Source organism: Artemia franciscana, chromosome 2, assembly GCF_032884065.1.
Source record: "Artemia franciscana chromosome 2, ASM3288406v1, whole genome shotgun sequence".
Classification (NCBI taxonomy): domain Eukaryota; kingdom Metazoa; phylum Arthropoda; class Branchiopoda; order Anostraca; family Artemiidae; genus Artemia; species Artemia franciscana.
In genome coordinates, this window is record NC_088864.1 from 39,995,746 (window position 1) to 40,012,901 (window position 17,156).

At 34.9% G+C, this 17,156-nt stretch overlaps 1 protein-coding gene and 1 long non-coding RNA gene across 2 annotated transcripts in view; one reads left to right on the forward strand and one right to left on the reverse strand.

Moving 5' to 3' along the window:
* LOC136041511 (uncharacterized) overlaps nt 1-17,156 on the reverse strand; it is a 183,028-nt gene that overhangs the window by 102,335 nt on the left and 63,537 nt on the right. The window lies entirely within an intron of this gene.
* The window catches only part of LOC136041504 (exocyst complex component 6-like), a 93,711-nt gene that overhangs the window by 11,289 nt on the left and 65,266 nt on the right, over nt 1-17,156 (forward strand). Inside the window, 2 exon segments of the mRNA XM_065726212.1 lie at nt 8,787-8,952; nt 15,579-15,763. Of these exon segments, the coding sequence (XP_065582284.1) occupies nt 8,787-8,952; nt 15,579-15,763 (351 nt within the window).

Sequence of the window (17,156 nt, forward strand, 5' to 3'; positions counted from 1 at the left end):
TCTTGTGGATTCTTTCAGTTTTCATTATTTTTTGTGCCTATTTCCCATCAGCAATTGATTCATAAGGCCTTATAATGTCAATTAAAAAAAAAAAAAAAAAAAAATCACCCAACTTTTGCATACAACCATGGGCTATTATGCTGTTTTAAAAGAATGGGTGGATGGGTATATTTTCAAAGAAAATTGAATAGTTAGTTCATCCTTTACTTTGCAAATTATTATACGAGCCTGGAATTTACCAGATATTTTATTGTCTTTTTTAAGGAAAACAGAAAAGCTGCATAACTACAAAAATCTCAAACCTCAGATAGTCTTACTAGAAATTCGACTAAAATACTATAATATATAATATTTATTTCTAACCCACTTACATCAAAAAGATAAATAGTGGAGTAAAAACTTGAAGAAAAACGGAAAACAAATAAAAAAAAATTGTGATACAAAAAAAAAAAAAAAAAAACGAGAGTCAACAATAGACATTAATCATACAAACGGATCAGACCGTGGTGAGGTGACAAACGCCGATACGCCGTTTCTGAGAGCTTTTTGTGTAGATCAGTCAGCTTCTCAGTAATGTTCGGAAGATGGAACTTTTTGATTATCTTTCGATTCCTATACCACAGAGGAAGATAGAGAAGAAATTTACAGAAACGGAAATAAGAGGATCGAATATCGCTGATATCATTTTTCTTAAATATAGGGTAAAGAACAGAATGATCGGAAAAAGTAGAATAAAGCTTACCAAGGGCAATACGGTTGTATTTCCCTCGATTGGCTACAATTTTAGAGTAACCAATCTGGATTTTCACTCTAGCATCCCAGACAGCACGCTCCCGAAGAGTTTTAAGATTTTTTGTAAGTATAATACCCAACCACCGGATCGAATCAACATGAGGGATAGAAAAATTTTGAAAAATTAGAGGCCTAGGAGAAGAGGGAACATTGAAAGAAAGATACTCACATTTATCAACATTAAGCGAAAGACCGATTTTAGTAAAAGAAGAAGAAACTTTATGAACCATCTGCGATAGACTGAGTTTAGACCGGCTAATTAGAAGAATGTCATCAGCATAAGCAAGGTAAGAAATATCACTCAAACCAACAAAACACATAGAAGAAATATTCTCAAGAATACCAGAGATACAAAATTTGAAAATACTAGGAGATAACACTCCACCCTGCCGTACGCCCCGACGAACAAGAACATTAGAAGATGAAAGGGCACCATTAGTTTTAATTCGAAGATAAGAATTACTATACCAAAACTTTAGAAGAAAAATAACTGAAAGGTTAATACCGTGACTATAAAGAGAGTAAAGACCCTGACTATGTACAACACTATCGAAAGCCTTAGAAAGATCAAGAGCACAAATATGAAGACCATACCCTTTAGCCGAAGCATCTTTAAGAAGGAAAGCAAGAGCACGGTGAGCGTGCTGGCACCCGATGCCAGACCGAAAACCAAACTGATTCTCCCCGAAATTAGCATTCATACTTATGAAAGGAAGTAGGATGTGTTCAAGGATTTTACTAAAATTACAAGCAACCGTGATAGGCCTGTAAGAAGAACAATCCAAAGGAGTCTTACCTCGTTTAAGTACAGAAGTGACAGTTCCACACCAAAAGCTGTCAGGAACGAGGGAACAACAAAGGCACATTTGGAAAAACAACTGTAAATGGAAAAACAAAGACGGGCAATTTACTTTTAGATGACAAGCACTGATACCGTAACTTGATTTCAATTTCTTAACAGATGCAATTACAGCGTCAACTGAAACGGAAATAACTTGTGCCTGAGTCAGGGAAGGCGGGAGAACCGAATCAAGCAGTTTCGAACAAAGCGCGTGCACTGCATAATTCACTTTGGAAAATATAACTGAATAGTGGTCAGACCATGCGGAAGGCGTAATGGGGCAATTAGGATTTGCCGAGTTATTTAAATTAGCTGAATTAATCACTTTGTCTCATTCTTTCTTATTGGTAGGATAGTCTAACCCTTTGTAACGGCTCGATCGCAGACATTTCTTAAACTCACGCTTAGTTTTTTGTTTTATTTCAAACACATTCCCAGCTAATGGTCGACCGTTAGCAACCCATATACGCAGCCACAATTTGGCTTTATTTTGCACACTTTTCAGCTCAGGGTCACACGACCAGATTGGTTTCCTTGTACTTTTCCTCACTCGCCCCTGAGGGACAGCAACCTCCTCAGCGCGTTTTAAACACCACACGATTTGGTTGTAATAATGATTCAGATAGTAATTACTTTTAGTAGGACTAACACTCAGCTGGAGTAGATGAAAAGGTACACGTAAAGAACCAAGGAGAATGGCCAGGGTTGAAATATACAATGGCATATTAACATTTTTCCAATTACTCCGCACAAACCATTTAGAGGCAGGAGCACAAGCCTGGTCAGTACTATCTTTTCTAATCGAAAAGCATAGTGATAAAGGATGGTGATCAATATCTTGCTCATCTTCGTGGACATGCACTGTTGAAGATGTAATGAACGGGGAACAAATCACGTGATCAATATCCGATAAGCTGCCGGAATTATGCACATACGAGAAAGGTAGATCCTTCGCAATTATTCCGTAATCAGGAAGACAATCAAGTAGGTTCACAGTACGAGCGGAATCACGTTTTACATCAGTGTTCATATCTCCAATAATAATAAATTCGTACCCATTTTTGCTTATACTTTGAAGGAGAGTTTTCAAACTAGAGCATGCTTTGGAGAATTTATTAAGCGATGTCATATTCTTCCCATCGTGAGGCAGGTAAGTGTTTATCAATACGGTTTTACCAAGTCTTATAGCCAATAAATGTTCATCAGAGAAATAGCAAGACGGGGACAGAAAGCTGAGCTTTTGTTTTATAATACATGCTAAACCCCCTGAAGGTCTTCCAAAAGTAGATTTAGCATTTGTTGTGAAAACAAAGTGGGCGGAACTGCGGCGCAGGAAATTAACACTCGTTGCGGTCAAAAGATGTTCCTGAAAGCATACAATGTCAAACTTACTGTACAGTTCATCAATGGTCAGGTCCATGTTTTTCGCCCCATTAATATTGAAGGACACGAGTGATACTGATGCAGACATTAGTTTATTTTCGGTAACTTGCGACTGACAATTGCTTTCAATTTAGGTTAGTGAGGCTAAACGAAACATGATCACCTCCACAGTTTGCGCATTTAGGTGACAAATTGCAAGGCGAGTCTCTATCTGAAACATGAGGACCGGCACATCGCGCACATTTCGGTGTAACACTGGGACAAGACGACTGGAGATGGTCAGGGGATCGGTAATTGTTACAGCACCGGGGAATCGCTTTGAACTCATAAACACTTAGGATTTCGTATCCAACTTTGAGACCATATCTAAATGCTTCGACTCTTGATGATGCATCGGAGAATCCAAGTTTTACTGCAAGCGATTTCCCTAGCCTAGAGGCACCAGAAACACCAGGGCACGATATCAGGTGGGACAGTTCAAAATCAGGCGGGATTCCCTTCAGGAGTCCGTAAAACTTCTTGGTTAGAACTTTCGCAGAAGAGCCAGTAAACGCACCAGTCACCGGTAAGCGGAATCTATACTAGAGGCTTTTTGGTATCTTGCAATGTAGTTGGGATATGGCAATCAAATGTCTGTAAATGATTCTAGAGCTTAAAACTATGTCCGAGGAAGGTAAAAAAATTAATGTAGGAAAAAATAGTGTTTTTTAAGCCTTATGTGAGAACTTTTTCATGGAAATTTGCTTAATAAAATTTTGCATTGGCTACTATTTCAGTTTGTAGCTGATGAACTCTGGTTCAATTTGGTATATTATGCATACAAATATAGGGAGTCAACACGGAACTTAAGTCCCACTTCCTGGCATGTATTCATGTGCAGTCCTTGAGGTTTGTCTTTATCTCCTCCAGTTGGCATAGGATCAGACAACATGTTTGGTCCGTACTTACATATGAGGGCAAAAAATCTTCCTCAGTAAAGACGCGGGATTGAAAGGCCAAATACCAGATTTGGTAAACCCACTCTGGATATTGGAAGGGGTGAAAGCACGCGGGAAGGATGTACCAACCGATCCAGCTATATTTTAGATGGTAACTGTTTTCCCAAATTGTTTAGCATCCAATTATCCATAGCCCCGTTGTAGTTAGCTTTGAATGGGCAAAAAATGCTGACGTCTAGTGGTTGTAGCCTGTGGCTACTATGAGGGGGGATGGTAAGAAGGACAATGCTATTTTCCTTGGCTATGTTCACAGCGTTTAGCGAAATATGCGACTCATGATTATCCAGGATCAGCAGCTTCTTTTGCTCAGGTGAGGCACATGAATTCTTCATAAAATGCTGCAAGTACTCGCAGAACAGGTCTTGTGATATCCACCCAGACAGGTTGGCTCCAGCAGCCGACCCATCGGGACTCCCATTTAGCATGTGGGGCTTGCACTTCTTTCTTGGAAAGACAAAATTAGGTGGTAAGAAATTTACACTTGCAGCAACTGTTCCAATCATCGTAACTAGAGTGCCTCTTTTGGCTGAAGTAACCTTGCCAACTATTTTTATACCTTTCTCTGCAAAGACTTTACGGGGATTATGCACTGTTATCACACCGGCTTTGTCTACATTATAGACATCAGATACAGTGAAGTTGGTTTTTTTTCAAGAACAGAGTGCAAGTTTCCAAAAAAATGGTTCACATTGTGCAAGTTGAAGCTGGTTGCCCGACTGAGACTGGTCGCCTCTTTTTTCGTCAGCGATAATGTCGGGTTTTGCGATCGAAAGTGATACATCCATTCTTTCCCAGCCTTTCCATTGTCAATTCACGCCTGAGGCACTTTTTTTTCGTTTGCCAAAGCATATTGATAAGCAAGTTTTCTTGCTTCCGGTTCAGTCAGACCATTGCACATGTTCAAAGCCGTAATCAAGTAAATCGCCAAAACAGCTTCTTCATTAGGAGAAAAAACGGCAACAAAGCTGTGGTTTCTCGACAGGCAGGCCGAAAGCTTCTGATCATCACTCAAATTCTTATGGCTATTATAACGCCCTTGTAATGTTGCTTTGGGAATGCTGATCATAGCAGCAGCCTTCTGGACACTATGGCCTCCACACACTTTATTAAGGGCTTGTCGAGTACTTTCTTCCAATTCAGCTCTCTGCTCTACAGCATCCTTTCTATGTGCTTCCATCTGACTCCTAGGGACCCTCTGCATTTTGGGACTATCACTGATCTTTCCCTGGAAAAAAAAATATTAGATTGAGAAGTGTACCAGTTTTTACAAGCAGTTACCTGAAAATGTTATGGTACATAGTGAACCAGCGGCCCACTATGTACCAGTTTATGCTGGATCGGTATGCACCACCCGCCCTCTAGTCACCAAAACCAAAATCCAAGGAAACTGGTGCTCTGAAAAAATAAATGATGGCGCTACTTACAGTGTCTTATCAGCAAGGATTCAAACAAGCGAATAAGTACTTTTCCAGGGTTAATCAGCATAGAGATACATGAAAAAGTATGGGCACAAAATATTTTTCCGGGTTGTAGCAAAAACTTTCAAGAGAGTTTGCAAACAAACGAAGATTGTAACATAGCTTCAAAAGTGGTTAAGGAAGTCGGCCACCTTGTAAACTATATATGGCTCAGGGACCTTGTTTCCACTTAAATAGATGGCAGTTAAGTTCAATGGCCCACTATGTACCTATGCCCAGTATGGACCACTCAACCCTACTCTAAGTTTTTATGTTCTGGAAATTTTGTTGATATAAATCTCGGTTGTTTTCTCTTCCTTTATATGGAGTAATATAACCAGTAGATGGAAATCATTCTTACTTTCATTTTCTTTCTTTTTTTCTTTCTTTCTACAATGGTAGGCCTATGTGCAAATGTATATTTAAATAAAGCTGGAATCTAGACCACCTTTGTTCAACTGATTTTAGCTCATGTTTATGATAACGCTAATCTCTAACATGCTTGATGGTGATCTGACAAATTAGATTGAATTTTCAATGCATTTCTATTGCAATTACTACACTGACACTCAAAATAGTCCAGCTAGCGTACCTGAAAATGTTTCAATAGTTTTGTAGAGTCAAATGTTCTTAGCAACAAATTATTGGTAAAAAGCAAAAGTTCCCTCCAAAAGTTATTAGCATATAAAAAAGGCATAATTTTAGGAATAAAGAGGAGGAGATACCAAGGTAGGCTATATGATCTTGATGAAAATGGCATCTCCAATTCTGGATGCTGAATAGCCTTCTACTGAATTTTAAGCCTCTAACTACAAAAAATACTGAATTTTGAATTGTCCATGTAAGGAGTGCATGCTTATGTATTGTTAACTTTTGTCCTTTTTCTCCCTTTTTTTGCAAGGGTCCTTGTATCATCGGTTGTAAAATTTTTGGATAGTTTCATTTGAGTAGAAAAAAAAATTATATTGTCACTTTAAGAGAAAAGTAATCAGATGTTTGCTAGACCCCCTGCTGTGCATTTTTTTACCTCCAGGATCCATCACGACCAAACAGACCTTGTTTGAAAATTTCAAGGTAGTCTAGTAAAAAAAAAATTTCAAAAGGTACAATACATGGAGCCATGAGAATAAGGGTTAAAGCTCAGAGGAGTCTGAAGGATTATATAGATAAATAGAAGGAATCATAAATAAATTATCAAAGAGAGGTAGGCTCGTTACAAATTGTTAACTAAGAAATCTATGGGTATTTTTTGTGAAAAGCATTTCAGGTCTTTATAAAGATATTCTAGGAAAACAACTGTCTCATTTTAATGGCTAATTTCAAGTCTAAAAGTTTGTCATGAATTACATTAGAAAAGACTGTTGAATGACTGCCTCTCATCGAAAGTTTTCCCAAGATGTTGAAAATTCAAGCCTGGGCTTGGGATTTAGGCCAAGGATATATGTATTGCTGTTGAATCTGTTGGATATGTTGAAGCTGTTGGATATATTTTGCTGTTGAATCTAGGAATAGTCTTAAATTCTGAGTGCCTTCCCTGGACAGTTATAACTTGTTGGAACTTGAATATCGTAAAATTTTTTATGCGAAACAATTTTAGGATCCCATGAACCTTGCCTTTTCATGCAAATGAACAAATTATGCTACTGCCATGTAGTTTGGTCAATTTATAAACTTTTTTTGTGGGTTGAGAATTTTCTTGTGTATGCCAAAACTAATAATTTCTGGTTTGTCACCCTTCATACAGACAAAATGACTGCAGAGGAGGATAGGAAAAGAAGAGAGAACTAGAGACTGAAAGAAAGTATGAGGAGAAAAACAGTTACAACTTTCAACAAAATTGAATAATTCGTCCATTAATAAAATATTAGTCCCATTAAAAAAGACAAAACAACAGGAAATTAACAATTTTAGTTACAAAATCAGGAAAACTAGAAGACAGATCATCAATTTTTTGGGAAACATTGAAAATATCATATTGTCTGTAAATATATATATATTTTTTTTTTTTTTTTTTTTTTTTTTTTTTTTTTTTTTTTTTTTTTTTTTTTATAGAGAAGCAATTAAAAGTTGTTTTGGGGCTCTGGCAGATGTTCGAAACAGAAATTCTAAATACCTATTTGAATTAGACAGTTGGAATATTTTGAAAGTTTCATGGATGTTGGGTGGTTTGAAAAATTGAAAACACCATACTGTCTGGAAATATTTCCTTTTTTTTTAGAGAAACAATTAGAAGTTGTTTTGAGGCTCTTGCAGATGTCTGAAACGGAAATTCTAAATACCTAGTTGAATTAGACAGTTGAAATGTTTGGAAAGTTCCATGGATATTGTTTGGAACCAAACATGTTTGGAACTTTTTTTCTTTTTTTTGAGAAGAAATTAAAAGTTGTTTTGGGGCTCTGGTAGATCTTCGAAATGGAAATTCTAAATACCTATTTGAATTAGACAGTTGGAATATTTTGAAAGTTTCATGGATGTTGGGTGGTTTGAAAAATTGAAAACACCATACTGTCTGGAAATATTTCCTTTTCTTTAGAGAAGCAATTAGAAGTTGTTTTGTGGCTCTTGCAGATGTCTGAAACGGAAATTCTAAATACCTAGTTGAATTAGACAGTTGAAATATTTGGAAAGTTTCATGGATGTTGGATGGTTTGAAAGATTGAAAACATCTTATTGTTTGGAACTTTTTTTCTTTTTTTTTGAGAAGAAATTAAAAGTTGTTTTGGGGCTCTGGTAGATCTTCGAAATGGAAATTCTAAATATCTATTTGAATTAGATAGTTGGAATATTTGGAAAGTTTCATGGATGTTGGATCGTTTGAAAGATTGAAAACATCATATTGTTTGGAACTTTTTTTCTTTTTTTGAGAAGAAATTAAAAGTTGTTTTGGGGCTATGGTAGATGTTCGAAATGGAAATTCTAAATACCAATTTGAATTAGATAGTTGGAATATTTGGAAAGTTTCATGGATGTTGGGTGGTTTTTAATCTGCAGCCACTGAACGTTTTTGTCCTAATAAGCAAAGTGCCTAAGATACACCATAGTGGCCTCCAAGCCAGAGTTTCTTATATATGTCATGCTTTGCATTGGTTTGATTGCCCCCCTCCCCCAGGAAAAGTGTTGCTGGTAGCTCATAAAAAACACGCCTTTTTTAAATTTAACTTCTGTATTAAGACCGGCTAGGGTAGTGTTTTCAACTTCCAACCATTATTGAAAGTAGGTGGGGTTATGTCTTTTTTTTTAGCACTACGGTATGTCCAAATTACTTCATTTATTTAAAACTAGTTTTCTTAAATACTGTATCACCTCTTTTTTCAGAGCTATCTATGAACACCAAGACCAAGAAAATCTATTGGCTAAGCTTGATGCTAGGATACGTTTCCATACAAGAGAGATTGAGAAATTATGCGCCTCTCACCTTCCTGGTTTTATGGAATCAGTGAAACAAGTTCAGGACGTCAAAGAAGCCCTAATCTCTTTGAAGGTAGTTTTCCTTCTTTTTTTTTCTTCCTAGTTTAAAGCTCTAATTTATGCAGTAACATTATTTCTACCTTGAAATTAATTTTAAAAACCTTTTCCACAAACATATAAATACTAGGTTCAGTTAAAATCGGGTTTCATCGTATTCTTTTCTTAAAAAAAACGAACAAAAAAAAACAGAGTTTTTTTAATAAATCATTTGCACAAGAGAAGTCTTTCAAAGAAAAGTAAATAGCTATATTAAAACAAATATGTCCAAAATTAAAGTCAAATAATCTTTAAAGCATAAAACTACGATAAATCACTGTCAATAAATAAATAAAACCCAAACGAACAGAAATTACGATAATTAACCAAGTCAAACTCAAAAAGAGCAGAAACTACTACGTAAAAGAAGGTGTAATGTCCCCTGCGCATTTTAAAGAGGAAAACACAATTCAGTTATGGTCAGAACCCCAGAAAAATTTCTCACCTTATTAGCATAAATTATGTCACATTCCACCCTTGAATCAATGTTTTCCCCTGAGAATTGTTTGTGCTTTTGAGTGATTAAACAAAAACCAAGCAGGTTTTTTCAGCTGAAAGTAAGGATCAATATTAAAATTTAAACGAACAGAAATTATTACGATATGAGGAGGATACACCCTCCATAATACTTCGCTCTTCGCGCTGACGTTATTTAGAATTTTCAAAAAGCTATCTTATTCTAATTTAGCGAACCTTGTTTTTCACTTTTTTTTCGCAAAGGATTGGGATTCAAAACCATACTTTAGCGTAAAGAACGAAGTATTTAAGAGGGATTATTCCCCACGTCCCACCACTGAAAATTCCCCCAGAGAAATTCGCCTCCCGAAAAATGTATTTTTACTTCCCAATAACAAATACTATGTGTAAGCAATAGGCAAGAGGCTTTTCTTTTTGAATTAAGTGAAAAAAAACAAGTTTTTTAACTGAAAGTAAGGAACAAAACTTAAAACGAACAGAAATTATTCCGTGTATGAAAGGTGCTGTTCCCTCGTCAACACTTCGCTCTTTACGCTAAAGTTTGGCTCTTCGTCATAACTCCACTTTTTAAAACAATAAAAATTTTACTGTAAAGGGTGAGGTGTCGAGGAGGGGACAATCCCTTTTCATATATGGAAATATTTCTGTTCGTTTTAAGTTTTAATGTTGTTCCTTGTTTTCAGTTAAAATTTTTTTTTTTTTTTGTATTTAATTTCAGAACACTCTTCAAATAATGCAGGTTCGAATTTGGCTCACTGTACATGAAAATTGAAACTAAATTTGCAAATTAATTTTGAAAGATTTATTCCTTATATGAAGGTTTGCCCCTCCTCATTACCTTGCTGTTTACGCTAAACCTGTTTGCATTTTTAAAAAGCTTCCTATTCTAATTAGAACGCCCCCGTTTTTCAGGAAACGCTCTTAAAAATCGGGACAAACAGTCAAACTTAAGCGTAAAAAGCAAGGTATTAAGGAGGAGGACACCTCTCATATTCCCCACATCTCACCACTGAAAATTCCCCCATAGAAAATTCGCCTCCCCGAAAACGGTCTATTTACTTCCCAATAACAAATGCTATGCGTAAGCAATAGGCAATATGCTTTTCTTTTTTGGCTTAAATATAAAAAAGTTTTTTTTTAACTGAAAGTAAGGAACAACACTAAAACTTAAAACGAACAGAAATTATTCCGTGTATGAAATGGGTTGTTTTCTCCTCAACGCATCGCTCTTTACACTATAGTTGGTTTCTTTGTCACACCTCTACTTTTTAAAACAATTAAAACTTTATCGTAAACAGCTACGCGTTGAGGAGGGGACAGCCCTTTTTATATACGGAATAATTTCTGTTCGTTTTAAGTTTTAATGTCTCTCCTTGCTTTCAGTAGAACAGACTTATTTTTTATTTGATTTCTGAACATTTTTCAACTAATACAGGTTCAAATTTGGCTTGCCCTCTATGAAAAATTAAAACAAAATTTGCATGTTAATTTTGGAAGATTGATTCCGTATACGAAGTACCGTTACTCTTTATTACCGTGCTCTTTACGTTAAAGCTCTTAGCACTTTTAAAAAACCTTCCTCTTCTAATTAAATGGTCGTCGTGTTTCAGTAAACGCTCTTAAAAATTATTCCATCCATCTTCGACCTTGACAAATTTTAAACTCTCCAGTTTAGTATTCAACTGGTCCTGGAAAACTTCTCCTGATCTTCTAGGACCACTATTTCAATACGATTCCCCTTGGGAAAAAAAACAAAGCAAAGAAACACGTCTTCTGGCAAAAATAGCAAAATTCCAAGTTTTTGCAGATAGGAGCTTGAAACTTCTACCTTAGGGTTATCTGGTACTTTGAATCTGGTGGTGTGATTTTCATTAAGATTCTTTGAATTTTAGGGGTATTCCCCCCTATTTCAAAAATTGGGTAAATTTTCTCAGGCCCGTAACTTTTGATGAGTGATGCTAAACTTTATGAATCTTATATATCTGAAATCAGCATACTAGTTTAATTCTTTTGATGTATCTATTTATATTAAAGATCTGTTTTTTAGGGTTTTGGTTACTATTGAGCCGAGTCGCTACTTACTTACAGTTCGTTACCACGAACTGTTTGACTGTTGTCGTTGCTATATGTATATATATATTTTTTCTTTCAATTTACATAATATTCTTGTAAATCCGGTTTCTCTACATAAGCGTGATCAGATCCTTGAATCTCTAAATAGCACGGTAAATAATTAATGTATACATAATAGTATAGACATAATAATATTATATGTAATGATAATGCAATAATATTATTATTATAATAGATAATAATGTAATATAAATATTATTAGAGTATGAAAATAGAAACAATATTAATAAATTAGCGTATAAATAAATTATTAATAAAAATTGATGATTTAAAGTAAGAAGGCAACATTTTGCTAAACTAATAAAAATCTAACCTGCATTAGGCTGGATACTTATTACCTGAATGGGGTTGAAATGGCTTAAATACCTTTGATTTGTCTTTTTTTTGCATGGGAGGGAGAGGGGTGTATATATTTTACGATTGTAAATATATGTAAATATTTTACTATTATAGCATAAATGAAACCCAAAATGAACAGAAACTAAATAAACAATTATAGGAAACAAACATACAACATGTACTAACATAAATGTAGAAATAAACCTTAAAAGGAATAAAGCTTTAATTAAACCTGCGAATCAAGATTTAAACGAACAAAAATTAATTCAAAAAGAGTATGGGTACTGCCTCCTTCCCTAACTGTAAAAGGCTAGAACCTACTGCGTCATTGGTGCTTTACTAAAAATGGCGGTTTATGACAAACACTTTCCTATGTACTTATAACAACATATGAAAATAAAAAATTAAATTACTGTAGAATCAAAATTTGAACTGATTGGCTTTTACAGCTGTTGACATCATTGTATATCAAATATACAGTTTAACCTTTTTTTCCCAAGACCGTTCTCGAAAAATTTTATTTATTCAATTGGAATTAATTCTTTAGCCTCCTTATATGCTAAATGCATATTAAATGCGTTCGATACCTTGTGGCAACTAAATGTTTGTCTAAACTAAATTTTATTTATTCAACTGGAATTAAACCTTTAGCCTGCTTATATGCTAAATGCGTATTAAATGCGTTCGATACCTTGTGGCAACTAAATGCTTGTCCATGTACTATAAAGATAACACATTCAGATGCCTATTGGTACAGAAAATTTAGACTACTACGCCACTGCGCGTGTGGGCGGTTCTAGCAGACAACAAGCTGAACGTAATCAACGAAATCAGGTTCCAATCCGGGTTTTTAGCCTGTTGATAAAATATGTTCTGACTATAGCTGAATTTGCACTCTGCTGAAAATGATTTTTGTTTTCGGCTGTGTGGTTTTGTTTCATATAACATAAAAAAAGGACCATCATAGCCAAGATTTCGCGAAAGAACAAATGAATGTGGATGGACCGTTTAATATATATTAACACTCGTTCCTGGAAGTCTCAATAATTTGGACTTATTAAATATACAGAACAAAAAACGCTTGAAATGTATTTTGTGTTCAGTAAAGTGCCGATAGTGCTCTGGTCTTTAGAAGCTACACGGGTCGTAAGCCCTACTCATCTTTGTGGTAGGTTCTAATCGTTTTGTATTTGACTTGGTTAATTATTTTAATTTTTATTGGTTTTTGGGCTTTTATTTATTTATTGAGTGATTTATAGTAGTTTCACACTTGAAAAATTATTGGACTTTATTTATGCTCATCTTCGGTTTAATGTAGTCCTTTACTTTTCTTTGAATAAGTTCTCTTGTGAAAAAGGTTAAAAACAATAATAAATTATGTTCATTTCTTATTGGTCTTAAAAAAAGAATTTTAAGAAACCAGATTTTAGCTGAGCCTACTAGGCCTATTTATATGTTTTACACTATTCTGCAACAATTTTCAATAATAGTTGAACAGTAATGCTTTGGCTGGACGGGTATGGAGGAAAATGTTCAATTATATTGATTGAAAATTCTGCATAATCTTTGTGGTTCTATAGAGATGACAGAGTTCCAACCTTCATCATGTTTCAACCTTTATTACAGACAAATATTAATCCCCCTCCACATGCCTGGAAGTTTTAACTTATTTTTTTTAACTTTTCCTGAGATACTGCACTTACAATCTTTTGACAACCTTGGATGTTCATTGTATTTAGCCATTCCTGAGATATCACAGATATGCCTTTTTGATAAAATTAGGTGCATAGTGTCTTTTGATTCAGTTTAAAACCCATAAACACAGCCTGAAATTTCAACATAAAGTTGTTCGTAGGATATTGCAGAGACTCCCTTTTGAAAATCTGGATGCACACATAGTTTGTTTCGATTTAATTCTGAACCCCTCAACTTTACCTGAAAGTTCAACTTAATACCCTGTTCCATTTCTAAGATATTGGATGTGTGCCTAATACTACAGGCCGTTCCTAAGAAGTTTCTGATACAACATTTTACAACCTGCATGGGCATTCTATTTCTTTTTTAGTTTGGTTTAATTTCGCCCTCAGAATTCCCTGAAATTTTCACCTTGATACAACTTTTAGTAGTAGCCGTAGTTGTGGTAGAAGTAGTAGTAGTAGTAGTAACAGTGGCAGCACTAGTAGAATGCACATATTTCCCTTTGGTCAGTTGAACATCCCGCTCATCATGCTTTGAAAGTTTCAACTAAATACCCTGAGCCGTTCCCAAGGTATAATTTGTATGTGTTTTTGACAACCTGTATGCACATATTGTTTTTTTATTTAGTTCAACATCCCCTCATCATTCCCTGCAATTTTCACTTTAATTCCGCCTTAGTAGTAGTTGCCTTACGGTTACTTTAAATCCCCCTCAACATACCCTCTAATTTCAACTTAATACCCTAAACCGTTTGGCTAATTTAACAATCTCCCTTGACGTGCTCTGAAAGTGTCAATTTAATACCCTAGGCTGCTCCTGAGATTATACTGACAATTTCTTTTGACAACCTGGAAACTTTAGGGAAAACTTGAGTTAATTTAGAGAAGATTATAGTAGCATGCCACTCTAGATTTGTCTGGATTAACCTAAGTTTTCTCAGCCATTTTGTCAAACGTAAACGCAGATTTCTATGTTTTGTTCGCGTAAATTGGTCTTCTTCATTTTTTTTTCAAGTAAATACGTTTTTCCTCAATTTTGTCATGAAGTTTTAAATTGTAACCATTTTAAATATATGTCGAGTGAAAACCTTTGCTGTAAAAGATGGCTATCTCAAAATTTTTATCGGATGTCTTTGGGGGAAAAGTGCGTTGAAGGGGGCTGGTTGCCCTCCAATCGCTTTTGAGTGTGAAAAAGATCACTAGAACTTTCAGTTTTCAACCGAATGAGTTCCTTCTGAAGCTTCTAGGACAACTCCTTTCCATACGAAGTGCCTTGTAAAAAAAAAAAAAAAAATAATACATTTTGCCCAGTTCGCTCATTACGTAGGCAGTGCAATATGAAAAAAAAGATGAACTTGCGATATCTTATCTTATTTTACTAATTTTTTCAGTACTTATTATAATGTTTAAGCTTCAGTGGATTTTTCTTACTGCTTTTGCTGATGATAACTCCCTTGATACCTCAAAAATAAAGGAAGCTGAGGTTCGGTCAAATATATTGGGTATGTATGAGAGGGTACTACGATGGTTTGAAGCTAAATGTTTTTTTTCTAAATGTTTTCGAGTCAAGTTTCTTTATCTTTTCGAAATTTCCTTAAGCCTGCCCTAAGGTGTCAGAAATTCATCTATCAAAAAGCTTTTACAAATTTTATTATAGTTTTCTAGATCTGTAAAAATATACTCATATCCAAGAATTCGTTACCTTCTTGTAAACTAGCATTTACGCTGAAAAGAAGGAGCACAAGTGGACACTCCCTGTTGTAAACATTTTTAAAAAATATTATGGATAGGCAAACTAATTGAATGTCCTTATTGACTGAAATATCTAAGAATTGTACCGATAACCTCCTTTTAACCTTTCATTTGATCCACTTTCGTGTATACTTAGGTTTTATTTAGTTTTTTTTTTTTTTTTGCTCTCTAGGTCCTACTAACGACTATTTTTTTATTCTTCTAGGATGAGGTAATGATAGTTCAAAACGAGTCACTTGGCACGTTGATATCACTCAAAGCCAAAACGGAAGAGTTTGAAGAACTGAACAGGTATCGCCAGAACTTGAAGACGCTGGTGGAGCTTCTTGAAAAATGCCTACCAGCTTTTGATGTACACCAGAATCTGCAAAAGGATATTTCTAAAAAAGAGTGAGGATGATATTTCTTGCTATAGGGGTATTAAATATAAATAAAGGGCCCCTAAATTCCTCCTACCCTGTCTATGTGCCTGAATGGAGTATCTACTTGTGCTCATTCTTTTCAATGTGACTGTTAGTCTACAAAGAAAGTAACGGATTCTTGGATATGATGGCTGGGAATTGGGTCTCTCAGTGGCTAATAAAGTCCCCCCCCTGTCCTCCCCCCAAGGCTGAATTTTAGACTTAACTATGACAGCTACCACTATTCTGAAAATTAAAACATTATCTTCAACATATTTTTGTTCAATGTCTTGGTTTGTTCTGTTAAGTTGTTAATGTTTTTATTGGATCACAGTCATCCGTGTCTTTCAGTGTCTCACAATCTGTGCAATAAAATGGCGGATATTCTTCCCAAAATGTATGCATAGCTTTCTGCTTGCTTGGCTTTGAAAATATTTCTTTTTTTGGCCGAAACGTACAAAAATGTGGGTTTTCAATAATTCGTAATTATTTCTTTGAGAAATAAAAAGAGAATAAAAACATAATTCAAAGTGTATTGTTTATAATTTATGGTGCATATTTTTTAAGGGCATCTTTTAAAATTTGTGCTAAACCTGGATCAATTATCGCCAATGAGAACGTTTATATTTGATTTTTATTGTTTTATCTTCTATAGTTCAGGACTAGTATAGACAACAGGCTTGCACGGTAGGATTTCGCTAGATGCGTGGGTGGCAACTTTGAATAAATATACAACGAGGTGAGCCATTTGAAAAACTTAAAAAATCATAAATAAAATTGCAAATATCTTTAAAGTTTAAGGGGGTGCTTGAGACTACCTCCTTGATATACCCAACATTGTTTTCAATGCATTCGATTGTTAGTTCTGTCTTTCTTGTTTTTTCTTATCTCAAATGGTTAGTTTCTATTAAAATGAGGGAAAACGCACATACTAAAAAATATTGTCGAAGGTGTTGATTTTAAGAACTTCATTGTTATAAAAATGATGAAAAACCATTAGAGAAGTACCTTATATTGCTGCTCCTATTATTAACTGTATATTCCGATTTTTCTGTACTTTTCATTTTTGCATATTGTAAGTGTCTTGGTACTATCTACCTTATTCCTTAGTGAAGTAGCCAGATGTCGCACACAATGACATGGAAGTACTATAATTATTGTTCGTAACTAAAAATGTATAAAACACTCAGTGACATACACGCACGAAATAATAAAAGCTACCTCACAGCGATGATTTTCTTTTGCTTTGTGGAACAGAGGTATCTCGTATACGAGTTAACTAATGATATTCTTTTTTTCATACGTGTAAGGTTTACCCAAAATCTTTGTTATTAAGTTAAAATATTTTATTAATAAAAATATACTTAAGTAGAAAATTGAAA